The sequence below is a fragment of the Anser anser genome (assembly GCF_964211835.1).
Source record: "Anser anser genome assembly, chromosome: 23".
In the NCBI taxonomy this organism is placed as follows: Eukaryota; Metazoa; Chordata; class Aves; order Anseriformes; family Anatidae; genus Anser; species Anser anser.
Genome location: NC_139744.1, coordinates 1,948,713 through 1,975,909, shown reverse-complemented (window position 1 = coordinate 1,975,909; position 27,197 = coordinate 1,948,713). Strand labels below are relative to the sequence as shown.

The following is a 27,197-nucleotide window of genomic DNA, read 5'->3' as shown; positions in this document are numbered from 1 at the left end:
ACTTTTGGCTTCTACAAACCTTGCAGAAGTCAGGGGCTGCTTCTGTGCAGCTTGTGAAAGGCGATGGAGCAGAGCAGGAGCTGTCGGGAGGCTCGACTCCCCCACCCGGGTGCAAATGGGAAGCGTCAGGCACCTGCAGTTTAAAGAGACTGAAACACCACTGCTAAGGGGACTTTCCAATCTCCGCAGAGATTCACCTTACGCCAGTACGTAAGCAGAAATTAATGGAGTTCCTTCTGTTTTGAACTACAGGATTTCTGCCAAGCGCAGTATCGGTACTCAAACGCTGCCAGGTCTGTGCTTGTCCCGGGATAGAGGTCCTGGCTGGAACATTTCCATCTGGCTTCGGATCAGCCCAATATAAAGATTATGGATGCTCAGAGCTCTTAAGTCAGCAGCTTTCGTTGGCTTTCGACTCTTTTAAAAAGTAAATAAATAGATTTGTAGATTTTCAGGGTAAAAGACACTCGTGGGCAACTCAGCATGTCGTGGGGGATTCACTTGTTACTTCACAAAGAAGCAGCAGGGTGGAGTTGGAGTGAGCACCTCCGCTCTCAGGTGCAACAGCAAAATGCTAAAGCGTAGCCCTGAGCAAGGAGCCTTCAGTCCTGAATCACGCCTGGGTGCTGGGAACGAAAGCGGAAAGAGCAGGTTCTGGGTGCGCTGCAGTGATCCTAGTGGGATGTGACAAAAGACGAGAAAACAGGGGAGAGAAAAATGATGATTCTGGAATTTGGCTACGAGTGTCAGGGGTGACGAAAAGCGCCGGCAACGCCTCCTGCCCGGGCTATAAAGGGCCCCAAGCCCGGGGGAAGCTCACTCTCGCTGTCTGCGCTGCCGAGCCGGGTGTCCCTCTCCAGCGCCACAGCTCCACTGCCCCTCGCCATGAGCACCACCACTGTCAGGCAGTACTCCTCCTCCTCCTCCCTCAGGGGCCTGGGGGGAGGCTCCAGCAGGCTTTCCTGCGTGCGCGGAGGAGGCTACAGAGCCCCCAGCGTCCACGGAGGCTCCAGCAGCTACTCCGTCTCCTCCCGCATGGTCTCGGGGCTGGGCAGCGGCTATGGGGGCAGCTACTGCAGCAGCGTCGGAGGGGGCCTGGGCGCTGCCTTCGGGGGTAGCTACGGGGCCGGCTTCGGGGCCGGCTTCGGGGCCGGCTTCGGAAGCGGCTTCGGAGGCGGCTTCGGGGGCGGCGATGGCATCCTCCCGGCCGGCGAGAAGGAGACGATGCAGAACCTCAACGACCGCCTGGCCGCCTACCTGGACAAGGTGCGTGCCCTGGAGGACGCCAACACCGACCTGGAGGTCAAGATCCGGGAGTGGTACAAGAAGCAGGGACCTGGTCCGGACCGTGACTACAGCCCCTACTACAGGACCATCGAGGAGCTCAGGAGCAAGGTAGGATGCTGTGATTAACGCAGTGGGATGTCTCATAATCAGAGAGGAAGCAGAAACACTCACCGCTACCTCTAATTAGTTAGGTAACCGCATGCCTCAGATACACACACACAGTGCCAGGCTGGGAACTCAGAGATTTCTCAATGTCAGTTCTTGATTGCATCCTTCTAGGTGGAAACAAAGACCATTTTCACTGGAAGAAGCAGATGTAAAAGGACATAGTGCAAAGATGAAGTATTAGAGACAAATCTGCACCGATAATGTGCATTTCCCGAGACTTTAAAATGCATACTTGGGAAAGTTTAGGTGTCTGGAGACTATGAAACACCACGTGGTATTTGTAAACACCCAGTCAACGACTATGCAGACCACTGTCCCTTATTTCAGCTCCTCGGTAATGATGTGATTTAGGCACTAAGGAGAAAAAGATGGAACTCGCCAGCAGTGAGTTTTTTGCCTCCTTTCAGCAGTCACTGCCACAGGGCCAGGCGTGCTGCAAAGCCACCAACCCAGGCAGGATTCCCCCCAGTTCTGGTTTGATTCTCAACATCCCATTTCAGGGGAAATGCTTAAGAGTTGACTTTGTTCTTCTCTGTTACTGCTTCCGTACAAATCTGTCTCCTTGGCACCATACCTGATGTCCTCCCAGGCTCTGCCCCGAGTCTTTTCCCAGCATGGGTTATTTGCTCCTTTATTTGTAATATAAAAAACCAGAAGCTGCAGGCACCTGCTCACCGCACTTTGCTCCATTTCTGCAGTCAACAAATTAAACCCATCCCAGAACAAACGGCACAAGGGCTGCCAAACACAAGCGCCTGCTGGTCCATCTGCGCACGGTGCCGTGGATGGGAGAGCGGCGATTCCTTCCCGACCCTTGCATAATCACCACGTGCCCCGGAGCATGGGAACAAATGCTGTTGTCTGATCTCACCCACCTCGTGTGACTTCATGCCGCCTTTTGAAACACTTAGTGATGGAATTTTGGAAGCGGAGGTCAGGGAGTTTTAAGAAAGGGAGGACATCAGACGCTGTCAATCTCAGCTGTGCCTCACTTCTTGTCGTGACTCAGTGTAGTCTTCAGTTAAGGAAATCCCAAACTTCCCTCAAATTGTTCCTGTCCCTACTGCCTCACGTGTGCGCTGATCAGCCAGGAGGCATTTCTGACAACCCTTTTGTGCTTTCTCTTTATCCTTCACCCTCCAGGTGCTGGTGGCCACAGTCGACAACGCCAACCTCCTCCTGCAGATTGACAACGCCAGGCTGACAGCCGACGACTTCAGGACCAAGTAAGCCACATTTCCTGGAGGCAGGGCACAGAGTCCGCAGAGACGTTCGATGAAATGAGGGGAAAAATTAACCATCCCAAACCCAAAAAGGCAACTTGGAAGCAAAGCCTTAAAAATGAAGGTGTAATTTCCAAAGCAGCTCGTTACCTAAATCTTCTAGGCACGTAGGGATCGTCTTGCTTCCATCCAGACCTTCACCACTGTATTCCCACTGCTTGTCGCTCTCTGCGTGAGCTCTCCTGCACAGACAGCTTGCCCTGAGCCTCTGCTATGCTTTTAATTTTTGTGCGTTATAGCTCAGCAGTGCCCGGACCCAGTGACAAAACCCCATCGTATCAGGGGGAAGGCAGTATTAAGGACTCAGGGGGACACCGTGCTACCTGTCAGGTGTTCCCCTCACTCACAAGCACTCACCATCAGAAGGCGGTGCATGCACCACGGGGGTCACGCAGCTTTGACACAATGCTAGCAGTGTGGAGGACATGGGCAGCATTCGAGGGGCTCTGTCCCAGCAGGGCAAGATCTCCTGTGTCCTTCCTCACTGTTCCTGTGCCCGCAGGTTTGAGACGGAGCAGGCTCTGCGCCTGAGCGTGGAGGCCGACATCAACGGCCTGCGCAGGGTCCTGGACGAGCTGACCCTGGCCAGAGCTGACCTGGAGATGCAGATTGAATCGCTGAAGGAGGAGCTGGCCTACCTCAAGAAGAACCACGAGGAGGTGAGCACAGAGCCAGGCTCAGAAAAGTCTCCAGCCAGTGCCCAGAAATAGGAGCTGTGGTCCAGTCCTATATCCTATGCTGGATTTCCTTTGCTGGGGGGAAGATGAGACCTGCTGGTAGGGAAGCAGAGACGATGTGTTATGGATGGCAGTGCATCCCCCCTGGAGCCGGGGTAAAACCCGTTCACCACTTGATATTTCAGTAATGTCCACCGTAGCTGTTAGAGATTTATTGATATCCCAGCAGCTCCAGGCATGGCAGATCGATCTCACGAGCAATGAAGCCAACTGCAGGCTTTAATTTATTCTCAGAAGGAAGCCAGATTTAACTCAAATGGAGATTTCTTTAGATACAATTTGGATTATTTATTTGTGATAGCAGAGCATAGGCCCCAGTTTGGTCCCCATTCCCTAGAAATATGTGCAGGAGGATGCTGTCTTTCCTCAAAAGCTGTCTTGAGAAGAACATCTCTATGCACGGATTGGTGGATCCATGAAGACACGTCTCTTTTCCTGCAGGAAATGAACGCCCTGCGTGGGCAGGTGGGTGGAGAGATCAGCGTGGAGATGGACGCTGCTCCTGGAATCGACCTCACCAAGATCCTGGCCGACATGAGGGAGCAGTACGAGAGCCTGGCCGAGAAGAACCGCAGGGACGCCGAGCAGTGGTTCTTCAGCAAGGTGAGCTCGCTCGCCTGCCCGTGGCACCGCGGGGCGCATGGGGCACCAGGCTGAACCCCCTCACCCGGGCTGTAATGGCACGGCTTGGCCTTCTTGCAGACGGAGGAGCTGAACCGCGAGGTGGCCATCAACACGGAGCAGCTCCAGAGCGGCAAGACGGAGATCACGGAGCTGCGACGCACCATCCAGAGCCTGGAGATAGACCTGCAGTCCCAGCTCAGCACGGTACGAGGGACTGCTGCCCGCAGGCAGGGGGACCCTCGGCTGGTCCCCTCCCTTCCCCATCATCCTTGTCCCCCTCTCACCCCATCCTTCTCCTCCACTCGCAGAAAGCGGCGCTGGAGGGCACCTTGGCCGACACAGAGAACCGCTACGGCACCCAGCTGGCCCAGCTGCAGGGGATGATCACCAGCGTGGAGGAGCAGCTGGGCGAGCTGCGCTGCGACATGGAGCGCCAGAACCACGAGTACAGGGTCCTGCTGGACGTCAAGTGCCGCCTGGAGCAGGAGATCGCCACGTACCGCCGCCTCCTGGAGGGCGAGGACGCCCAGTGCGTACAGGGCTTCGCTCGGGGCAGGAGGGGATGGGCGGTAGCAAAGGAAATAAAAAATGAGCAGCCTGTGTTCCTTGGAGGATCCTGTGAGCCCTTTTCCTGACCCGTGGCATGCCACCAGGTCTCCGTTTTCACTCCTGCTCATGCAGAACAGCCCGGGGGTTATTATGGCCCTGCAGCATCCCTGGGGAAGGAGCAGGTACCACCGCTGCTCATTGCAGCCGGGCAGGGTGCTGCCTTAATGCCTGAATCCCCCCCCCCACATACCTCTGTATCATTTTCTTCCTCTAAATCTTAACATGAAGTAGTTTTCTGAAGGCATTTCAATAATATACTGGTGCAAGAAGGAAAGGCAGGGTTTAAAATACTGATTTTGTCCTAGGGACCGCTCACTCTTTTCCCCTTTCTGACCATATTCCATTTTCCCCTCCTGCAGCATGTCTTCTCACTACACCTCGCAGCCTGTGAAAGAAGGTAAGAACGCCTCAGTTCTGAAGCACTGATCACACCGAGCTGTCACATCCTTATCACCATCTTAGTACAGACTCATACTTACTACACAATAAAATAACTACTCTATTAGCTTTTCCAAATGTGAATTGACAGAAATGATTCTTATGATACACCAAAACCATGTTTTAGAAGACTACTGGTGTAGACTGAAGCTATGCTATAGCATTTAGGAGCAGGAACACTGATTTTTTTAATTGCATTTCTGAGGCAGCTGCTGGTAATAACAAATCCACCCACGAAATTTTATTACAAGGCGCTTTAAATAACTAACGGTTCCTTCTTTCTCCGCTGTAGCACCCGTAACTACCCGCCAAATCCGCACGATCTTCGAGGAAGTGCAGGACGGGAAGGTGATTTCCTCCCGCGAGCAGATCACCCAGGCTGCCCGCTAAGCCGGCTGCGCGGTTTCCTGCAGACCTCCCGCAGCAAAGCGCCAGAAGACGCCAGCTTGTGTGCTCTGGCTACGCAGCTCCGGAAAATCAGCTTCTCTTTTTATCACACCGCTGCGTCCCTCACCCTTTCTCTAAGCGCCGTGCTTGGAAATCAAATAAAGCTTTTGGCATTCGTGCAAACCTGGGTCTTGTGGCATCTTGCGGCATCGCTCCGTAGGGCCAGGCTGCCCCGCTAGCTGTAGGACAAAGCTCCTCTGGAAGCAGCAACGTTCTCCATCGCTGGTTTGCAGACGGTGGGTCAGACACCCACGCTTCTGAACACCCAAGACCTTGCTGCTTCGCTGAGGGCAGCTGCTGTGGGTGGAGGTGGAGAGAGGAACTGGGAGAGGAGCCGGTTACAGGGTCACGGGAGGTGAGACTTGAGAGGGGTTTCGGCTCAGCCGAGGCACTGTGAATTTCTGTGCTGCCACGTCCGGTGACGGCAGAGCTGAAGCTTTTAGATCAGCGAGCCCAAGCAAAGAAGGGAACAAAAAGCAGGACGCGCAGCCAGGACCCTGCAGGCGGCTCCCCTCCTGGCCCTGCCCCAGCCGTCGTGCAGTGCAGACACAGGTTTTGTGGTGAAGTGAGGCCGCAGATGGGTTAGGGAGGTGGTGCCCCTCTAGAAATACAGCTTTGTTTAGTCCTTGCTCCCAAGGCACTGCTAAGGGGTGCTGAGAAGAAGGGCTCGTAAGTGGTGGGTATGGGCTCTGCAAGCAGTGACAGAAGCTCTTCGGGGAGGTATTTCTCCCGGCTCTCAGTGGTGTTCCTGACGCAGCAGGTCTCGGTGCCGTCAGCCGGCCCAGCTGTTCCTGGAAAGCCAGTCCAGACACATTCTTGGCTGGGTTCTGCCATATTACTTCATAAATCCACCTTTTAGATCAATGGCGTGATTCAGAAAGGTGCCACTCAATGTGTGTGAGAACAGAGCTGGCCACATAGCTTTAAGTCCCCTTTCCAGAAAAACTGCCTGCATTGTATGCAGATATAAGACAGAATTCTTTTTTCTTTTTTTTTTTTTCCTAAAACACTGGAAGGATGCCCACAGTGCACCCGTGCTGCGAGAAGGCGCAGGGGTGCCTGGTCTAGCCCTGAGCTGGCTCCTGCCTGGTTCCGGGTGCAGCCCCGTGCAGCCCTGCCTGTTTTCGGGTGGGCTGCACCCAACCCATCCATCGCAGGGCACTCTGCTCCGTGTGCCCCCTGCAGCCTGCGCCCCCCCCGGGGTTACAGCACGGCGCTGGTACCCGAGCGAGCCAGCCGAAAGCACGCCCAGCATCTCCCGAGCTGCGGTACACGTGGCTTTGGCTTAGAAGCTCACGGCTGACGACCGGTGATCTCATTTCCACTGGGATCCCACCAAAGGACACACAGACACATCCCGGGGAAGGAGTGCTGTGGTTAGGAAGACAACTACCACCGCTCTGCCGCTACCGACACTGGTGGCGGACGGCCCACGAGTAAATCACAGGGCACAAATCCTGCCCCGAGGCGATGCTGCTGCAGCTCTGCCGTCCCTGCGACTGCTGCACCCGCAAGGGCTCCACGCGGGATGCGGGCGGGCGTGGGGCAAAGATGGACGAGAAGGGAGGGGACGGACTCCCCAGGGCACCTCGTAGGGACCCCCTGATCTCCCCACGGGCGGTGCAGGGACTGCCAGGACCTCTCGCAGCTCCTCTGAGCCCCCTGCCCTGCGACTCCCGGCGTGGAGATGCTGAAGGAGCCTCTCTGGAATCCGTCCTTGCTTTCTATTTTTCTCCTGGAAAAGCCCAGGCACATCCATGCTGCTGTAAAAACAATAAATACCAGCTCGCTGACAAAATCCCCTATTTTAATTACGCCTGCTACTGCAAATTGCAAGATAGGTGTGGAAAGCAGATGTGGATTCTCTCCTGCCTAAAGCGCTAACAATTAGTCCTCACCTTAAGAAACCCATCGCGGAGGGAGCTGCAGGTGGTGGCTTATGCAGACAGGCAGCGGCAGCTTGAGGCAGGTTTCAGAAAGAGGGATTTTATTCCAGAAAGACGGATTGACTTCTTAGGATACAGGGAATTAATCTGACATAAAAGACCACTTTATGAAGAGATATGAAGGTGTGGATTTTCAACTCCTTTTAGGGAACTTCTGTGTGATAATCTGATACTAGGGCAAACTTCATCAGCCCACTAAAACAGATGTGTTTTTGTCCAAGTACTTCCACCTACCAAGTCTGTGTGCTGAACACACGTTTGGAGCTAGATTTTTATCTCCATTTGCCTCCTGAAGACACAATGGCATGTTTAAAAACCAACACGCTACCGAGAAATGACTGTTATGCCATAGAAATGGCATTTTGATTTTGAAATGTACAAGAACTAGGCTCATAGTGTGCATGGGAGTCTGACTTATTAATAGTTGGCCTTTTATTTAAAAGAGAAGGTGAAACAAACAATATGTAGTCATTAGTGGTTGTGTTCAATGGGAGGTCATGCTAAATAACAACTTAGAATTTTTAATTTGTTGTTTTAAGTCTTAATTAACACCTCGTAATTTTAATTGCTGCTGGGCGGTATTATCAAAGTATCCTAGACACTTTGAGCGACGTGTGTTTTTATGACACTTATAGCGGTTAAATAGAAAACAAAGGATGAAAGAAAAGGCAATTTCACATAAGGTACGAACACGCTGTCAGCCTCGTAACGCTGCGATGGTTTTGCATCCTATGCAGGGACTGTGGGGAGCCGGTTACCGCTGCTGGCTGGCTGTCCTGAGGGCTTCACCAGCATCCAGGCTGAGGGTTTGGGCTTGTAGGGGGATTTGGTGGTGTCGCTGGTGGCCCCCTTTCAGCGGGGATGATCCGTGAGCTCTGCCTCTTGCTGTTATCCGGGTGAAGTTGTGGATGGAGCTGGAGAAGAAAGTGCCGGGCTCGGAGCTCCCGGCCCCTGCCTCCCCCATGCTGCCTCGTGCTGTATCCGAAGAGGAGAGGAGTGAAATGTGGGTGTCAGCCGGCTCCGTGCCTCGGCTGCTGGCGCTCACGCGACAAGAAGGTGCCTCCACCGAGAGACCGAAGGCGCCCTCCATCTGGGGAGCACACGGCAGAGTTTTGGGTCTCCTCCTCCTCTGCCAGCAGGCTGCCTTGTGGATCTGCCTCCAAACGGGCGCATCTGCCGCTGTGCTTCCCCATAGCTGCCAGCGAGCGGAATCCCAAGGGCACGTCCCAGCCCCGTATCGCTCCCAGCTGTCTTCGCAGATGGGAGGGCGTCGTGCCATTCAAAGCTACTTAGACTGTACCTTCGTTGCGTATTTCCAAGTTCTTTCCCCCCGTTCCTGGCAAGTGATCTAACGAATTAGTTGGCTGTTGGGAAGAGGTTGTTGGGGCCTGTCGATGAACACAGTCAAACAGCTCACCGTGCGCACACATGAGAAATATCTTCTCTTCCACGCCCTGCATGATTTGCCAGTGACACTCAGGGTTGCGGTTTCTGTCCGTGCCACGGTTCAGCACGGAGAACCGACAGCCGAGCTCGACCACGCGTGGGACGTGGGTCTCCGGAGCCTCCTCGCTCAGCAGGGCAGCCAGGATCCCCCAAATCCCTCTTTACACGGGAGCTGTAAGCTCCAGGCTCACACCGAAGTCGTCCTCCCCGCTCAGAACTGATTGGGATGTTCACACCAAAACCAGTGTTAGCGCTAGCTGCTACGCCACGTTAGTGTCAGCTTCCAGCTCTTTGCTCCCCAGTGCTCAGTGACCAGGAGCCCTTTTCCCAACATCCTTCATCTGCTTGATGCAATTCTGCACTTTTTTCCTGGAGAATCCCATGATTTTTAAGCTATTCCAGCTAGTAGCCATGCCCTGCCCTTTCTGAACAGTTTGCAAGGCTTTTTCACAAAGAACCAGAGAGAACAACCACTCCTTATCGCCCTTCCTTATTCCTCCGCTCTTGGGTGGTCTCCGAAGGGAAGAACTGAGTGAGCCCCGAAGGACTAACTCCTTTTCCAATGCTGGATAAAAGAGGGGACTTGCATTCCCAGGACTGGCAGCCAAGTTCCTTCCAGCACCGCTGGGCTCACAGATGTGGATGTATTTAGGGCTTCCCTGCGTGGTCGTGGTCCTGCAGCTGGGCTGTGCGGACGGTGTGAGCAGGGGACTGCAGTAGCTGGGGCAAACAGACACAGCAAAAGAGATGTTGATTTACACCACTCAAACAGAGGCTGAATATTTCTGTTTCTGAGCTAACACTACAAAGGAATATTAAAATGTAGCCCTGAGCAAGGAGCCTCCTCCTTTGAATCACACCTGACTATTTACTTGGAAACGGAAGAAGTTTTAAAACGCCCTTCGTGAGATAAGGTGTTTCTAGTGAAATACGACAAAAAGCATGAAAGAACAAAGGAAAAATGACGATTCTGGAAGTTGGCTCACATTTTAGGAGTGATGAAAATCATCGGGAATGCAACAACAAAAAAAAAAGCGCCGGCAACGCCTCCTGCCCGGGCTATAAAGGGCCCCAAGCCCGGGGGAAGCTCACTCTCGCTGTCTGCGCTGCCGAGCCGGGTGTCCCTCTCCAGCGCCACAGCTCCACTGCCCCTCGCCATGAGCACCACCACTGTCAGGCAGTACTCCTCCTCCTCCTCCCTCAAGGGCCTGGGGGGCCTGGGGGGAGGCTCCAGCAGGCTTTCCTGCGTGCGCGGAGGAGGCTACAGAGCCCCCAGCGTCCACGGAGGCTCCAGCAGCTACTCCGTCTCCTCCCGCATGGTCTCGGGGCTGGGCAGCGGCTATGGGGGCAGCTACTGCAGCAGCGTCGGAGGGGGCCTGGGTGCTGCCTTCGGGGGTAGCTACGGGGCCGGCTTCGGGGCCGGCTTCGGGGCCGGCTTCGGAAGCGGCTTCGGAGGCGGCTTCGGGGGCGGCGATGGCATCCTCCCGGCCGGCGAGAAGGAGACGATGCAGAACCTCAACGACCGCCTGGCCGCCTACCTGGACAAGGTGCGTGCCCTGGAGGACGCCAACACCGACCTGGAGGTCAAGATCCGGGAGTGGTACAAGAAGCAGGGACCTGGTCCGGACCGTGACTACAGCCCCTACTACAGGACCATCGAGGAGCTCAGGAGCAAGGTAGGATGCTGCGATTATCAAAGTCCTCCCTAAAGTCACTTGTTTTAAAGATGAGCCTGTTCCCAAAACCCGAAGGGGCGAGAATTAACAAATGACAGGTAATGGTCTGAGATGGGAAAAGAAAAATACCTTGCTTGGAAATCGTAGTCATAACCTGTTAGCAGCAGTTTATGGACCACGTCCTCCACGAGGCACAAGGATGTGTTTTCACTTGGCTATTTGAGTGCAGGGAGGAAGGCGAGCAGGAAAGCTGGAGTCTGAGGGTATCGGACACTGGCTCGGTGATCAGCAGCTGCACGGCCGTGCTGCAGCGAGCAGGCTGCCACGCCAGGCATCGCCCACCTCTCCTCGATGCTGCCGGTGCCCCAAGTGTGTGCTGCCTCTGCCAGGCTCCTGACTGAGCACTCTGCAGGCAGGGACACGTTATCTCCTTGCCCCTGTTCACTCCTGAAGAATGATATGCGAACTGTGATGCTAAGCGATTCTCCTGAAGATCCTACAGAACAGATTGTTTCTAACCTGATAGGAGGCTGAGGAGGGAAGTTTAAAATGAAGGAACTGCCCCATGGGATGCTTCTTCTTTGGGAGGTGCAAACACAGGCTCAAGTGAAAAGCCATGAGGAGCCAGGACATAGGGGTTGTAGTAGGTGGCTTCAGAGGTGCTGAACTCAGCTGTGCTGAAACGCAGCACAGGAAATCACGGCCAAGCTTGTTCCTTTGTTCCTAACAGCTCCCCAGCTGATTTTAGGCAAAGGTCCTTGGGCAAAAGGATCTGAATCTGTCCTTCCCCTCCTGCCCTGCCATCGTTTTCCTCCCCACGACCAGCTCTGCCCATATTACTCACTGGGAGCCGATTGCGTGGTCCTTCAGCACTGCCTAAGCCAGGTGACAGCATCCTTAGTCAGCCCAGGCTCCACCAGAGGGGACGGAGATGTGCGGGTGGGCAACTGTCCTGCCTGTGATGGCAAACGCCAGGGAAATGGGGCAGCGGCCACTGGCAAGCTCTGGCCAACCCCTGGGGGAAATCCCTTACCTAGAACTTTTCGGTTCTTTTCCCTTTCTCCTGGCTTCACGTTGGGGTGAAAGGCTCCTTGACACGATGCTCCTCTTCAGATTCCAGCCCATCGGGCGTGCTCTGACCTGCAGCACGGAAAGCTGGGGAGGCGAGCAGTGAGCTGCTGGTCTCAGAAAGCCTCTGCCCAGGGCGAGGCAGACCCTTCCTCCCTCCCTCTTCAGCTGCCAAATTGTGACGTCAATATTCACGCCTGGATTACTGCTAAAATACCCCCCGAAGCATCACAACTCAGCGCGAGCTTTTCATTAGCTTGTGGCTACAGAAATTACCGCTCATTAAATGGCCAATCATTTTCTGAATCCCAGAACAAATATTCGCACCCGGGGTGCAATTACGAAAGCAATCCGGGCACAAGGCACTCCCTCCTCACCTCCCTTTTCCTTCTCGGCTGGGCCGTTCGGTGCTGCCAGACGTGGCCCAGGGCGCTGCCAGGACTCCGAGCGCTGCGGGAGTGTCCGGAGATGCCGCTCCGGCGGGGGAACAGGCTGCGACACGTGCGCGTGCCGGTGCCTTCACAAGACCGAATTCGTGCCAAGGAGGGATTGAGCAGGAGCATCCTGCCTCTCTCCGCAGTCCCCGTGGAAGTCCAGCCCAAGGGCAGGCGGTTCGGTGCTGCTCCAGTCCTGAACAGGAACACCAACAGCAGCATGCAAGTTATGGAACGACTTTTTCACTCCTTCTCTTTCTTTTTTTTCCCTCCCAGATTCTTGCTGCTACCGTCGAAAATGCCAACATCGTCTTACAGATTGACAATGCCAGGCTGGCGGCTGATGACTTCAGAACCAAGTAAGTGCAACGCCTTCCAGTGCTCCTGGGAGCAGGGAGGGAAAAGCCAGCCCGTTTAAGGCTTCCCTTTGCTTTCTGCAACCGAAGCCACACTGCCAGCTCACTGCTGACTGCGGGACATTTGGGAAGTGAGCATCTCTTCCTGGACACAGCGCTGTCCTGACATTCCTGCTCTGTAGAGAGCTGCGCATGCACGTGTAATGCAAGGTGCTTGGCAGAAATACACAAGCTAGGGAAGAAAAGAAGAAAAAATCTGTATCGGCTGGGCTCCGTGGGTTAACTGTGAGTGTGTGCCCGCAGGTTTGAGACGGAGCAGGCTCTGCGCCTGAGCGTGGAGGCCGACATCAACGGCCTGCGCAGGGTCCTGGACGAGCTGACCCTGGCCAGAGCTGACCTGGAGATGCAGATCGAGAACCTGAAGGAGGAGCTGGCCTACCTCAAGAAGAACCACGAGGAGGTGAGCACGGAGCCAGGCACAAACTGGTGCTGACAAAATGGACCTTGTGTGCAATGGAAAGGGGGCCAGGTGCAGCGTGCAGGACTGCCTGCAAATAGGGCTGTCAGGAGACACATGCACATGGGGAAGGGCAGTGATCCCTTCAGAAAGAAGGTCTGTGAGCTTCGTCTGCTGGGTGCGAATAGGAGGAGTGATGTGAAATTTGTTATGGTGAGAATATGATGATTCCACTCTGATGTGTCTCTTTTCCTGCAGGAAATGAACGCCCTGCGTGGGCAGGTGGGTGGAGAGATCAGCGTGGAGATGGACGCTGCTCCTGGAATCGACCTCACCAAGATCCTGGCCGACATGAGGGAGCAGTACGAGAGCCTGGCCGAGAAGAACCGCAGGGACGCCGAGCAGTGGTTCTTCAGCAAGGTGAGCTCGCTCGCCTGCCCGTGGCACCGCGGGGCGCATGGGGCACCAGGCTGAACCCCCTCACCCGGGCTGTAACGGCACGGCTTGGCCTTCTTGCAGACGGAGGAGCTGAACCGCGAGGTGGCCATCAACACGGAGCAGCTCCAGAGCGGCAAGACGGAGATCACGGAGCTGCGACGCACCATCCAGAGCCTGGAGATAGACCTGCAGTCCCAGCTCAGCACGGTACGAGGGACTGCTGCCCGCAGGCAGGGGGACCCTCGGCTGGTCCCCTCCCTTCCCCATCATCCTTGTCCCCCTCTCACCCCATCCTTCTCCTCCACTCGCAGAAAGCGGCGCTGGAGGGCACCTTGGCCGACACAGAGAACCGCTACGGCACCCAGCTGGCCCAGCTGCAGGGGATGATCACCAGCGTGGAGGAGCAGCTGGGCGAGCTGCGCTGCGACATGGAGCGCCAGAACCACGAGTACAGGGTCCTGCTGGACGTCAAGTGCCGCCTGGAGCAGGAGATCGCCACGTACCGCCGCCTCCTGGAGGGCGAGGACGCCCAGTGCGTACAGGGCTTCGCTCGGGGCAGCGGGGTCAGAGGGGGTGGGCAGTAGGCAAAAAATTTGCTGGCCAGGGTCTCATCCTGATTGCAGCTTTCAGGGCTCATGCTGCTATTCATGCCAGCCACAGAAGCCCAATGGCTCTGTCCCTGGCTTCTGTCTGCAGCGGGATGCTGCAGCAGGCGCCGGTCCCGGCTGGAAGGGGGCAACGGTCCCTTTGCACTCCAGGAGACACCGAGCACACCAGATGTTATTGCAGTCCCCATGAGACTTCTCTGTTTTGCTCCTCTGCCTCAGTACAGAGCCCACAAAACAATAAAGTTTGTCCCTAACCTCTCTTTCTTTTCTCCTTCTCTTGCAGCATCTCTTCCCAGTACTCCTCTGCCATGTCCTCGCACTCCGGCAGGGACGGTAAGAGCGCACCTTGCCCCACACGCCACGCACACAGCTTTGAGGCTTGCTCTTAGAGCAGCTGCCAACCTGGGCGAGGATCCGTCCTCAGGCACGCCTCGCCGGCTGAGGCAGTGCCAGCAGCCAGGGCAGCGTGCGAGCATCTTACAACGAGTAACCACAGGAAAAAGCTGTAAGGAAGGGAAATGCCTCGCATTCCTTTATCGCAGGAATGATTCGCCCTAAATGAGCCCTGTGACAGAGCAGCCAGCGCTGCAGCTGGAGGCAGACCCGAAGAACCAAACCGCGCTAGGAATTTAGGGAGTGGGCCCTTTGCCTTCCCGAGCCTGCTCACCGGCCTGGCTCTTCCCTCTTCCAGCCTTACAGAGCTGGTCCAAGCCGTGTTAGCCGGTACCCCGTGGAATTCCCCACATCTTCCTCGTGCAGCAAGCACCTGAGCCCGTGTTAGGAAACCTCTCTCCTTCCTGCCCACCGAATAACCGTCTCCCTCTTCCCTTGCACAGCCATGACGTCCTCCCGCCAGGTCCGCACGATCGTGGAGGAGGTGCAGGACGGGAAGGTGGTCTCCTCCCGGGAGCAGGTCGCCCTCACCACCCGCTAACGGCGCTGGGGACCCTCGGCCCCAGGCTCAGGCTCGTGGATGCTGAACCAAGCCCTGGCTGAGGCTCTGCTCGGTGGGGCTGTGCCGCAGGCAGCTTCATCCGGCTGCTTCTGTGCCCTGATTTACCCTAATTTTTGCGCAGGTGCTAACGTGCTCTCTACACACATTTAATAAAGCTTTTTTTTTTTCATTCATGCAACTGCAGACTTGTCTGTCACTGATAGGTGATCTCGCAAAGCCCCGGGGTTGTGTGTTCACGCCAGGGAAAGTCCTGAGAAACCACATGAAGGAGCCGGCGTGGGGAGGGGAGCGGAGGAGCACGGGTTCCACTTGGAGCAAAAATAATCCGGGGCAGCTTTTAACACTGAGCACGGGCCCATGGGACTGACCGAGACGTAAACTGATCGTTTTGATGTGAAACGAAGGCAATGATGCTTTCGGACAAAGGGCCAAACGGGCGCTGATTAAAGCCACCAAAACAAAGCTCTGTTCTCGAAGTCTTGGTACTGTAAAGAATCCCTTTCACCTACAGGCTGAACTTAAATGAGCACAACATCAGACAGGTTGGCAAACCTTACACAAACATTCCTTCGGTCTCATTTGCCTGTCTTAAAATCACACTATTAGGCGCACTGCATGAAAACTTCATACAGGCATTTTAACGTTGCCGAGGGCTGCGTTTAACGAGCTCTAAAGTAACCACTGCTTAATCTGCAGAGCGATGAGTAGCAGTAACTTTTTATCACTGTGACATCTAGTAGATGGCTGCTAAAATCCTTCTTGAAACATGAGCTAGTCATCGTTATGTCAACAACGTCTGCGGGCAAGCTGCCACGCAGGACGAGGTGATGCAACCCGTGCACGGGCAGCCCGGTACCGGGCTGTGCCTTTGCTTTGCCCACTCACTTCCCACGGAGTGCAGCAGGAACCAAAGGGTGCTGCGCTTGTCGCACGTCCCCCACGTGTATCTTGTGGGCTAGATAGGAGAGAACACCATTTCAGAGCCAAAAGCCTGATGGATCACTTAGACCCAAAGATATGCAATATAAGGATATTGGGAAGAAATTCTTTACTCGGAGGGCGGTGAGCACTGGCCCAGGCTGCCCCAAGGAGCTGGGGGTCCCCGGCAGTGCCCAAGGCCGGGCTGGATGGGGCTGGGGGCAGCCTGGGCTGCTGGAGGGGTCCCTGCCCATGGCCGGGGGTTGGAATGTGGTGGGCTTTGAGGTCCCTTCCAACCCAAACCATTCTGTGAACCGACAAGGGGCTTCTGCAGCTCAATTCAAGCAGGTTTGTCTCTCGGATCGTTATTGATGATTCACTCTCTTCAGCCTCCGGAAAGGCATCGAGGCACTTATTGAACAAGAAGAAAGGCATGCGCCCGGCCTGAGCAGACTCTTGAAAAGAGCTGACGGTGCCATGCGAGGCATGACGAGACAAGCAGAGGCACGGGAAGGTGATCGAAGAAGTGGGGAACCTGCCAGGTCTTTCCAGAAAAGGGAGTGTGTTCAGAGGTGATGCTATCGTTCTGTTTTATTGTTCAGCAATTACAGAAAAAAGTAGGAAATGAAACACAAACCAGAGTGCAGGGTTCACTGACTGTATCATTCTTTGCTCAACTACAGACCTTCCTTGCGGAAAGAGGAAGTCTCCCAACTCAAGCGAGCTACACCCATCTCAGAAATAAAAACTAGATCAAGCAAAAATGTACTTTAGCATCAAGCTGTCTTACACTTTATGGCGATGGGCAAGGGTGCAAGGTGGAAATTCTGATTAAACTGAAAATCACAGAATCACAGAATCATAGCTTGGAAAAGATCTTCAAGATCATCTGGTCCAACCATCACCCTACTACCAAAATGCGTCAGTTTTTGCCATCAGAAGAGCTTTATTTTATTTCAGCTGTGTATACAGGCAGCCATTGGACTCTCAGGCCAGAATGCCCCTAGTGTACCGAACACAGAAGGGCTCTCTGGAAAAAACAACCATTACGGCTTAAAAGTAAGTAGGAGGCTAAAAGAAGGCACCAGTCCAAGAGCACTGCCTCCGCTGGCGGCCCAGTAAGGCATGGCCACTTCTGCAGCCAGAAGGACGTAAGGGAGAGATCGCAGGAATGGCCTGAACTGAATACCTGGGAGATGAGCTGGGACAGCCGATGGGAAGGCCACCGCTTTGTAATCCATTCGATTCCACTGGGAGGATCGTATCGGGCATTTTCCCGATTCAACAACACATATTTGCTTTAACAAAAAGGCTTAAATCCCGCATAAGGCTCTCCATAACCCTATTACCACAAACACGATGGAAGTCCATGCTTAGCACACGTGATTGCTGTGTTACATTACAGCGATCAAACAGAAGGAAAATACCACCTAGCTCTTAGGGAATTTATTTTCTATTATTACACCTTGCTCTACAATTACAGGTTGCATCTGTGAAATGTGGACAAATTATCACACCCAAGAGATGGAGAGACATTTTTGGAGAGCATTTTTTGAGTTTTCTGCAAGATGCAAGAACAAGAAAAGCCTTGGTGGGATTCAGCAAAGACTTACAAAAGCACATCCTCTGCAAAGAATGGTGAAACTGTAATGGACAGTGAAACAAAAAAGGAAAATCAAGAATGTTTTTGAGAGATATTTCATCAGCTGAGACACGGAGACAAGTGTGTAGGATGTGCCGGTGTCAAGCTTAATGTGTAATAACAGGAGTACATGCAATGAGTAAGACTTAACATGAGGATCATGTTTCCCACCTTTAAAGCTCTGTGTTCACATCAGATGCTCTACAACGCCCTTAAGAAAGAGGATTACTATTATTGTTATTTCCGTCCTACAGAGCATGAAATTGAGACTCAGAGAAGCCGAACGATTTGCCTAGAGTGATTTACAAAGCTGGGCTCAGAACCCTGGCGCTTCTGGCGTCATCAGCGAGTCGGAAAACAGTTTCGGTGCCGCAGTAACACCCTGAAAACTTGGGAATGACAGTTTAGTCAACAGCTAGATAAGAAAATACTCGTAAATAGCAGACACGAGAATTTTCCATGGGTGAAATTCTGAAGCTTGGCTGAGAAAGAACAGCTGTGGGGCCGCTCACAGCTCTCACCGCGGTGCCGAAGACTCCTGATAAGGATCGCCAAGCCAGAAGCCAGCGCTGAGCAGGCTGAAGGGACTTATTTGAGCCCTGGCCGTGTGCTTTGGGTGCCAGCTGCTGCCTGGTGCTCAGCCTCTCTCCCTTGGCACTCCCTGGCGGTTGCTTCGAGCCCAGACGTGAGCGTGGGCTCGCGGTCAGGCAGGGTGAGGGGCAGCAGCTCGGGGCTCGCGCTTCGGTGCCGCGTGTGAGTCACGACGTCTGCGGGGCAGTTCTGGGCGCGAGCACAGCTAATGACTCAGGAATACTTGGAATAATGTGAAATACTGCATCTCCCTCTTGGGGGCACATTATGCTTTCTTTACTTCATACTTCATACTGCTTAAGAAACAGTCTCAAGTCTTAAAATATTCCGAGACTACCAAAGGACTTCTCTCCGGGGAAATCCAGTCCTTTCTCATTTTCATCCCTCTTTTGAAGCTGATAATTTTGTACAGGGGACGAGCCCTTGGGAATAATGCCACAGAGCCCATCCTCTACCACTGTACTGCTCTCCTTTGTAAAGAGGAGTGCCAGAAGTAAATGTGAAGATGAAGTATGATTCCTTCCTTTCCTTTTTTTCACAAAATCACATGGGAACAGCACCTTTGCCTAGGGGAGGCTTTTCCCTAGCTCATTTGTTATTCGAAATTATCTTTCCTTGTCAGGCCTGCACTGCTCTTTCTGAAATGCCTGCTGGGGAATCCACATGGGCCATCCCTCCTCTGCTCCGTGCCCCCGGGCACAGCACTGCCTGCCGAGGGGCTCCGAGGTCGGCCGAGGACGGCTCATCGGAGGCATCGCCCGCGGCAGGCTCTGAGGCCGCGCTGAGCACGTTTCCTGCTGGAGACTCCAGTCTGGAAGCCAACAAAAGCGGGCTCTGCAAAGCGCCTTCCATTACGCATGTAGATAGCATCGTTAGCAGAGCTCTTCGTACAAAATGAAAATCCCCTTTAATAAAAGGAAGACTGCACCTGCTGGCGGGTCTTGAGGCATGGGCTGGTGTAAAAGCAAGAGCTGGTTTTAATAAAAATTTCAGATTTTGGAAAGGAAGAAAACCACCATGAAGAACACCCAAGTCCAGTAAAGTCCAGTCAAATCCAGAGTGAAATTGCTCTCCTTTATAGAAGTTGTACAGATTCTATTTCACCACTGCCTACAGAGACCTGAACAAGGACTGAAGTTCAAAATGTAAAGAAGAAACATGGACATCTCTGCTTAGTTCTCAGTAATTAAAAAAATGAATAACATTCTACGATTTTTTCATATAGAAAAAATGACTATTTCTCAATGAAACTGAATTCAATTTAAGCTCAGCATTGCAATTCACTAAAAAAAACTGATGTTGACAGTTCAGCCCCAATGCACGGCTCCAGCGGTGAGGGCAGCTGCAGGCAGAAGCCCTGGCACAGCCTCCGCTCCGGACCTCGCCACCGATGAGGCACGCCATGGCACCATGGCACAGGCTTCACTCGCTAATTAGGGACGAAACAAAGGATGGACATACACAGAATCCACACCACATTTAAGGTGTTCTGGATTTGCAGTGTCAAGATAAAAATCAAGACTAATGAACCTACCCAAATGGCATAAGCAATATTTCTGAAACAGGCTGCACCTGACGCATCCTTTATGTGAAGTGTCCAGGTGACCTGGATGCCAAAGCCAATGCTGAACAACAAATGGGGAAAAGGCAGCCAATATTACCATGGCTGTATTAATACTATTAGTAAAATGAAAGATTTGGATGACAAAACATTTTAATTATTTCCCTTCTTCCTCAATTCAGCACTCCAAGACTAAAAATTAGCTTTAATATCCTTTTCCTTTTCTTCTCTTCTCTCTTTTCTAAATTTAACACGCTCCTCCTGGATGATATTCAGAGAATTTCCATGGTGCTGGTTGGAACTGGGTCAGACCTACACATGATCAGGCTGCTTCTAAAATTCTCCATGCCACTGTTCTAGAAATCTTATGAAACATCTTATGTGGCTGTCCTCTCTTGGCAGTGAATACTCGTAGCTGACTGCAACGTTTGGTACTCAGGAAATCTCCTTTTCTCTTTCATTTTCGATAAATACTTGCATACTTCGTGTACCTTCGAAAGCAGCAGAGCAAATATCCTGGTGTGTCCCCTCTGGAAGGGGGTATTTGGGTGCATGCAAGAGACAGAGAAGCACCAAGCAATCACCGGTACACTCAAGCACGGTATTTTCATGTGCTCTCCACTCTCAAGGTCCAATGTCGGAGACGCCGGCAGGATCTCACCCAGCTGACTGCTCCCAGTGCACCAGGGGTCCCCAGTGCCGTGCGCTCAGGGACAGGCAGCGCAGCCCGGAGCCTTCTCCTGGCCCCGGTCCCAGGCACCCCAAGGCACGATGAGCACCCTCGCTTTGGGTCGCAAAGGGGTCGGACAGGCTCTGTCGGGCAGGAGGTGGGCACCTTTCCGACAGCTCTCACTTTCTGGGCAGACTTGCCCACACCAGGGACGGATAATTGCTGCGTTTCAATCCCCGGGCTCTCTCGGGTATCGTTTTTTTTTGTGTCACTGCTGTTTGGTTGTCATCACAAGTCAAACCTGATGATTCAGGAAGTACCATTTTTGATGTAGTTTTGAAACACGCTTCTGTTAACCAAAGCATCTTTCTGTTGTGGGATTGCTGGAGACAAACGCCTATGGGGAAATATTCCAGGCTGGAAAAAAAAAAAAAAGAGAACTAGCCAGGTCACAAGGAGGAAGAATAAACAGCCCTTCTGCGGTGCTAACATCCACGGGGAAGGGTATAAATAGGCAGCTGTGGGGACAGAGGGATGGCAGCCTGATCCCGCGGCGATCTGTGCAGCTTGCCTTGGGCTCTGGGCCGGATCCTCGCTGCTCTCAGGATGAGCTGTGCCGTCAGGCAGGTCGTCACTGCCTGCTCCCAAGGCAGGAGCAGCGCCGGCAGCTTGGCGGCTGGGGCTGGCAGAAAGGTCTCCTCCGCCTCCTCGGGCAGACAGGCTGCCTGTGACTTCGTGGGTGCAGCTGGCAACTTCTCGGGCGGCAGCTCGAGCGAGGGATTACTTGGGAAGCCGCTGAGCGCTGGCAGCGCGGCCGGTGGGAGCTTCGGAGCCGCGCCGAGGGCTTGCTCCACCATCGGATTCGGCGGCGGGGGCATGTGCGCTCGTGGCGTCGCTGGGGGCTTCGCCAGGGCTGGCGCTGGCTGCGGAGAGGGGATCCTGTTCGCTAACAATGAAAAGGCCACCATGCAGAACCTCAACGACCGCCTGGCCTCCTACCTGGACAAGGTGCGGCTCCTGGAGGGAGAAAACGCGGATCTCGAGTGCAAGATCAGGGAGTGGTACGCCAAAGTAGGGCCCAGCTGCGAGCCACGCGACTACAGCTGTTTTCATAAGGAAATTGAAGATCTTCAAAACCAGGTAAATCAATGCTTTTCGAGAAAATACTTTTCTGGGGCTTCGCTTTCGCATGCAGATGTCCAATGTGAAGTGGCAGAGGCAGTATTTGTCTCTGGAGGTGCACACGGAGCGACAGCTTATATGCAATGTGACAGCTTGAGCGAGGAGCGTTTACAGAGAACTGAGGTTTCTGCAGCTGCTCAACCAAGCTGGCACGCAGATTTTCCTGGTGAAATGCCATTTAACTGATTAATAACCCCAATATATGAATTGATTATAAAAGTACTGGGTTGCAGTACCCTGGTAGATGTTTCCTCCTGGTCCTTCTGGAGCCAGCAGGACCTGCCAGCCCAAATCTCTCTCCTCTGGCTTCCTTTGCAGATCCTGTGTGCAGCTATGGAGACCAACAAAATCCTTCTGAACATTGACAACAACAGGATGACTGCCGACGACTTCAGAGTGAAGTGAGTACAGCCCCGTGCTGGACTGAGCGGTTCACACTGCCTGTGGACGGGCAGGTGAGCGACGGTGACGCGGAGACCCTAACGCAGTGCTGGGGGCACACAATTGCTTGTCGTGCTGCCGTATTAAACGCAGGTCTCTGTGAAAGGCATGGATATCATTGACAAAACTCATAGCATAGCATGCCTGAAGCGAGAGAAGAGCTTGCTCCTCATTTTTTTCCCCACGAACCCGACTCAGGGACTTGCCATGCCGTGCTGACACGCTGCCTTTCCTCTGTTGCCTGTGGTTAAGGTACGAGACCGAATGCGGCCTCCGGCAAAACGTGGACGCAGACATCTGCAACTTGCGGCCCGTCCTGGACCAGCTGGCCAGCTGCAAGACCGACCTGCAGCTGCAGTGCGAGGCATTGACCGAGGAGATGTGCTGTCTCAAGACGAACCACGAGGAGGTCAGATCCCTCCCCGCTCGTCCAGAAACACGCAGAAAGAAGCCACGGCCCCGCTGAGTGTGGATGTTGCTGACATGGTGCCGCGCATCTCCCCTGCAGGAAATGAACTGCCTGAGGAAACAGGCGACGGGCGATGTGAGCGTGGAGGTCAACACCTGCCCAGGCCCGGACCTGAGGAAGATCCTGGAGGACCTGAGGTGTCAGTACGAAACGCTGATGGAGCGCAACCGCAAAGAGACCGAGCAGTGGTACGCCTGCAAGGTACTGTGCACGTGCTCAGCTCTACCTTACTCTGCCTATCGGGGGGAAAAACGAGAGATTAAGTCACCTCCGCTTAGTGGGGATGTCTGGGTAGCAGCAATCCTGCCAGGGATGTGCTCTGCAATTAATTATACTGCCAATTACAGTGCAGTATAATACAGGAGGCACTGCGCGGTGGTACAGGGTCACAGCGGAGGAAGGGGGAGGCTTCAGGTTCGGAAATACTCGGGCTGCTGCAGCGCGAGCAGAAGCAGCGTGGTCGAAGCCCTCCGGCTCGCTGAGATGCTGTGGCGAGGTGAAGGAAGGAGCGCTCTGCGCTGACTTTGCAGGTGGAGGAGGTGAACCTGGAGGTCATCACAAGCAGCCAGGAGATAGAGTCAAGCAACAAACAGGTCACTGAGCTGAGACGCCAGCTGCAGGCCTTGGAGATCAATGTGCAAGCCCAGCTCACCATGGTAAGCGATGCCACCACGATTTGCATCTCAGACTCCCCAGCTCCTTTGGAAAGCTGCACGGGCAGAGTTGTCCAGCTGGGACACTCTGATCCGGCTTTTCGGTGGGACCTCTCCCATAAAATCACGGCACCCTGTGACCAAGTGGGCTAAGCTCGCAGCGTACCTGGGTTCCTTTTTCTGTTTCCATTCTCAGAAAGAAAACCTGGAGTCCTCTTTGGCAGAAACTGAATGTCGCTACAACAAATACCTTGCTGAGCTCCAGAGCCAGATCTCCTGCGTGGAGCAGCGGCTGGCCGAAATACGGGCAGAGATGGAGTGCCAGAACCAGGAGTACAAGACCCTGCTGGACGTCAAGTGCCGCCTGGAGCAGGAGATCCAGACCTACCACTGCCTGCTGGAGGGCGGGCAGCACGACATCATGTACGCAGACTGCAGACAAACCGGGGCGCAGTAAATTCTCCAGGCTTTGACTAGGGGATATAGGAAAGCTTGAGATACAAGTGGTAAAAACAACGCTGCGGTGAGCAACCAGTAGTGACCTGTTACCAGACAGGGCTGGGAAGCAAATCACGAGGCACCCGAGGATTTGGCTCTGCTAAATGTCCTGGGTGCGAGCCGAAGATCACTCTCTCCTCCTGGGGCAGTGCAGGTAGCTGGAGAGCCCACCAAGCCCACCGCCGCCACGCGGCATGGCGTGGCATCTCGCCGCCTTCCAGGGTGGTTTTCAGCATGAGCTGGGCAAGGGCTTTTATGAAAACTGCCATTTCACCGAGCTTTATTGGCTTTGCCACTGCTTGACAGGATTAGGGACGGGCAGTTAAACTAACTGAAACAATAAATTATCTAAACTTTTTCAGTTTTGCACAACAATTTTAATTACAGTTTGGGGAAATTTAATTTGTATGCAAAGCAGTTGGCTCTTCCCTGCTTCCCATTGACGGAGATTTTGAAAGAGAGAGGCATGCTGCTAACATCATAAAGAGCAGCAGACGCACATAACCGGCCCGAGCACCCACCTGCTCCATTGGTTTGGAAAAAGGTATTTTAATGGTAGTGCCCCGAAGCGGGCTCTCCTGGGCCCTCCAGTCCTAAATTAGTTACATGAAAAATCGGCTCTTGTTCCAAAACGCCGGTTGCAGTGGATGAAATGAACTGTTAGAGCTCGTCGCAGAGCCTCAGGCAGTCCCGAGTGTCAGGACAGACAGGCGGGATGGAAGGTGTGCGAAATGTTGCTCCTAATGACCCTCGTGGCTCGAAGGGGAAACGGGACCTCAGCTGCGCCTCTGTCCCCTACGAGGCCACCGGAGGCTGAAGGGACACAGGGACAACTGCCCGGCACGGGGCAGTTCTCCAGGGTGCGACTGACGGGGGCTTTTCTTACCAGAGCTGTCTCCCTTCCACAGAGGGCCAGCGGGAAGAGGAGTCCCTGGAGTCCCACCGGCTGCAAGAAGCGGGGGGCTTAAAGCCAGCCTGTGCCAGCCGTGCCTGTCCTAAGGCCGTGCGCTCTGGGGAGAGAGGTGAGGTGTCCTCCAGGAGCCCGTAAGGGTGGCCACGAGCTGCTGCTTTAGCCCAGCCATTTTCTCAGGGAAGAGGAGGATGAGAGATGTCCAGGTTTTTCTGGGCGGTGAGGAGCTGCAGAGGGTTTCTTTTTCCTGGAGAAAGGCAGCGCGGGTCAGACAGCAGGATCGCGGGTGTGACCGCCGGTGGCAGAGCTTGGGGATTAATTAGGTACAGCAGAAAGCAGCAGGAAGGGATGCACCCAGGGGACATTTATAAATCATGCAAAGAAAACACTTTTGTCACTGGGGAGTTACCAGGAGTAAATACGTTTCAATAAGAGCTTCAGCACAACATGAAAATGAAGAACTGGCTGGGGGAGGCAAAGTCAGTCATCAGCCTTTCAGCAAGGACATAAGATCAAGCAAGCTAGGGAGAAGAGGGAAAAGAAATGTCAGGACAAGAAGAAGGGGGAATGTAAAAAAAAGGACAAAGGGGTACATGGAGGAAACCTCGGAAAAAGCAGTGCTTCCTCCTCTCTTTCAGCAGGTCACTGCAGACAAGAGAGCTTCCCTGCCAGTCCCACCGCACACCCCTCTGAGGAGGTCTCTCAAAGAACAAATCCTTTGGAAAAAGCAAGGCAAAAACCACCTGGCAGTTCTCAGTTCTGTGCATGGCACCAGTCGGAAGGGACCCTGCAGAATGCTGCCGTCCTGCCGCCCCTCTGCCTGCTGCTTCCTCCTGCGATGCTGCTTGGAGCCCGCCACGGACCTGCACCCGCGGGCTAATCTGTCTTGTGGTCGGTCATCTAACAACTACCAAAGCTTGTCTCTAATAAAACTCTGCTACTACTGATACAGCCTTGAACCCGCAAAACAATTCTACAAGTAATTTATAATACAAGCATTTAAAAAACCTGTTACTCAGATACTTATATTTATCATATACCTTTGGCTAGAAATCCACCTCAGATCAGGGCTTCTCTGAATGTTTGATCTACTTCCACGAAGCAGTTATTATAAGGGAAAAAGGAAAAAACAGTCAGTGTTCCCATCCGCCACGCTGCTCCCGCTGAATTCAGCGGCTGCGGGACAGTGGTGGAGGAAAGGGAGCAGCTGGTGCCGTGCAAAGGGCCGTTGGCCTCCAGAGGAGGAAGCGTGTAAGCTAAGACGTGAAGTCGAAGGTGATAAGGAAAGAAATATTCAGGGAGGCTGGAGAGAGCCCAGGGAAGCAGTTTCAGGGCAGTCCGACTGATGATCTCCTATTGAAAGAGACTTCTGAGTGAAAACCAAGTTTTCATTAAGTAGGTGTGTGCTAATATAATATAATGTACTGTAATTCGCAATACCTTTGAGGTATTAACGTGAATGTGCAGCAACAGGATAAAATCAAGAACAACAAGCTTTCCCCAATAATCCTGAGTAGTAATTTTGAAAGCAAGGTTCTGCTGGACTTGACACGCCCTTCTGGTAGAGGGAAACAATTCCAAGAGAAAATGCTAAATAAAGAACCCCTAAACGGATTAAACAAGAAAAAGGCAAACAGGAAGAACCAGCTGGCAACATGTGGGAAGATAAAAGGGCGAGACAAATTAATATGTGGGAGAGAAGTTTTTTAAAAGTAAGATACAGTAAACAGCAGGGGAAAAAAAAAAAGATGGTGGTGTTTCATTACCACAGAGAAAGGAGTTACACATTCGGGAACACAGCTGCATTTTGCTGCTTGTGCAACCAAAGGCTCAGGATCCAGCCCTCCCCTCCTCTCTTCCTACAAATGCATCAGAGAGGCTGCGGACGGGGCTTACCCCCTCTGCTCCTCATTAGGCGGCTCCGTTCGCCCTTTTCTCTACCAAAACACCGGTTGGGGTTTGATGACTAACCTTATACACAAATCCAACGTGAAGGCTTCCAACAAGAAGACTTCAGGGGAGATGATGAGCCTTAATTATTCTCTTGGCAAAAATTTCAGCAAAGATGGGACTTTTTGTAGCCAGCTTTCTCTCTCGCTCTGCAGAAAGCCTGGTCTGCTGCTGTGACATCTCTCATGCTCTGCCCTTTCGGCTCCGAGCTGTGCCTTTGTGGAGATGGCTCTTCACGGAGGGCCAGCGGCGAAGCAATCGAGGGACGGCCCCAGATGTCCCTTTGGGGACGGCCTCTCCCACCACTGGCCGAGCGAGAGGCAGCTCTTACCCCCGCGGGGTAATTGCTGTAACGAGCTTGTGGACAAGGCTCTGCGCTCAGTGCTGTGGTTTGTTCTGTACCTGCAGCCCCCGCAGCACCACCTGCACTCCTTCAGCGTTATTTAACCTGTCTGCAGCACCTCTGAGGTCGCTGCATTAAACGCTATGCAGAAACACAGAGGTGCCTCCCCTGCCCAAAGACTTCATAACCTGCACGATTTCTAACCTGGAACAGGCATGGGAAGAGGCAGCAAGGGAAGACAAACGAAACGCAGAAGGTGCAGTGCATGGACGACAGGACACAAGCGACCCGGGGCGCTGCTGCAGCCTCCTGCAGACCAACTCCTGCTGTGCTCTCACGGGTGGTCACTCGCGCCAGCGCAGCCTGCAAGAGCTCGCTCTTTCCTTACTGCG

The 27,197-nt window shown here is 53.6% G+C and overlaps 3 protein-coding genes across 5 annotated transcripts; all 3 read left to right on the top strand.

The window, feature by feature from the left end:
• The first annotated feature begins 810 nt into the window (after nucleotides 1-810).
• Nucleotides 811-5,716, top strand: LOC310885612 (keratin, type I cytoskeletal 14-like). Its single transcript, XM_083809176.1, has 8 exons — nucleotides 811-1,395; nucleotides 2,599-2,681; nucleotides 3,241-3,397; nucleotides 3,917-4,078; nucleotides 4,178-4,303; nucleotides 4,408-4,628; nucleotides 5,068-5,105; nucleotides 5,439-5,716. The coding sequence occupies exons 1-8, from the start codon at nucleotides 886-888 to the stop codon at nucleotides 5,534-5,536; spliced, it is 1,395 nt and encodes a 464-aa protein (XP_083665302.1). The 5' UTR covers nucleotides 811-885; the 3' UTR covers nucleotides 5,537-5,716.
• A 4,351-nt stretch (nucleotides 5,717-10,067) lies between these two features.
• Nucleotides 10,068-15,150, top strand: LOC310885608 (keratin, type I cytoskeletal 14). The gene is made up of 8 exons (XM_083809172.1): nucleotides 10,068-10,661; nucleotides 12,440-12,522; nucleotides 12,823-12,979; nucleotides 13,235-13,396; nucleotides 13,496-13,621; nucleotides 13,726-13,946; nucleotides 14,306-14,355; nucleotides 14,859-15,150. Exons 1-8 carry the CDS (start codon nucleotides 10,143-10,145, stop codon nucleotides 14,954-14,956), a joined length of 1,416 nt encoding a protein of 471 aa, XP_083665298.1. The 5' UTR covers nucleotides 10,068-10,142; the 3' UTR covers nucleotides 14,957-15,150.
• A 147-nt stretch (nucleotides 15,151-15,297) lies between these two features.
• Nucleotides 15,298-25,274, top strand: LOC310885615 (keratin, type I cytoskeletal 19-like). 3 transcript variants are annotated; one of them, XM_083809184.1, is made up of 8 exons: nucleotides 15,298-21,499; nucleotides 21,860-21,942; nucleotides 22,235-22,391; nucleotides 22,491-22,652; nucleotides 22,982-23,107; nucleotides 23,301-23,527; nucleotides 24,511-24,624; nucleotides 25,154-25,274. In XM_083809184.1, exons 1-7 carry the CDS (start codon nucleotides 20,966-20,968, stop codon nucleotides 24,599-24,601), a joined length of 1,380 nt encoding a protein of 459 aa, XP_083665310.1. In that variant the 5' UTR covers nucleotides 15,298-20,965; the 3' UTR covers nucleotides 24,602-24,624; nucleotides 25,154-25,274. The 3 variants fall into 3 exon arrangements, with proteins under 3 accessions (XP_083665310.1, XP_083665311.1, XP_083665312.1); XM_083809185.1 differs by having other exon boundaries at nucleotides 25,151-25,177; XM_083809186.1 differs by lacking the exons at nucleotides 24,511-24,624; nucleotides 25,154-25,274 and having other exon boundaries at nucleotides 23,301-23,564.
• The last annotated feature ends 1,923 nt before the right edge of the window (nucleotides 25,275-27,197 follow it).

Coding starts and splice junctions, on each gene's coding strand:
- LOC310885615 (XM_083809184.1), top strand. CDS start 20,966: ATGAGCTGTGCCGTCAGGCAGGTCGTCACTGCCTGCTCCCAAGGCAGG. Junction 21,943..22,234: donor GCCGACGACTTCAGAGTGAA/GTGAGTACAGCC, acceptor CCTGTGGTTAAG/GTACGAGACCGAATGCGGCC. Junction 22,392..22,490: donor TCAAGACGAACCACGAGGAG/GTCAGATCCCTC, acceptor TCTCCCCTGCAG/GAAATGAACTGCCTGAGGAA.
- LOC310885612 (XM_083809176.1), top strand. CDS start 886: ATGAGCACCACCACTGTCAGGCAGTACTCCTCCTCCTCCTCCCTCAGG. Junction 1,396..2,598: donor TCGAGGAGCTCAGGAGCAAG/GTAGGATGCTGT, acceptor TTCACCCTCCAG/GTGCTGGTGGCCACAGTCGA. Junction 4,629..5,067: donor CTGGAGGGCGAGGACGCCCA/GTGCGTACAGGG, acceptor CCCCTCCTGCAG/CATGTCTTCTCACTACACCT.
- LOC310885608 (XM_083809172.1), top strand. CDS start 10,143: ATGAGCACCACCACTGTCAGGCAGTACTCCTCCTCCTCCTCCCTCAAG. Junction 12,523..12,822: donor GCTGATGACTTCAGAACCAA/GTAAGTGCAACG, acceptor GTGTGCCCGCAG/GTTTGAGACGGAGCAGGCTC. Junction 12,980..13,234: donor TCAAGAAGAACCACGAGGAG/GTGAGCACGGAG, acceptor CTTTTCCTGCAG/GAAATGAACGCCCTGCGTGG.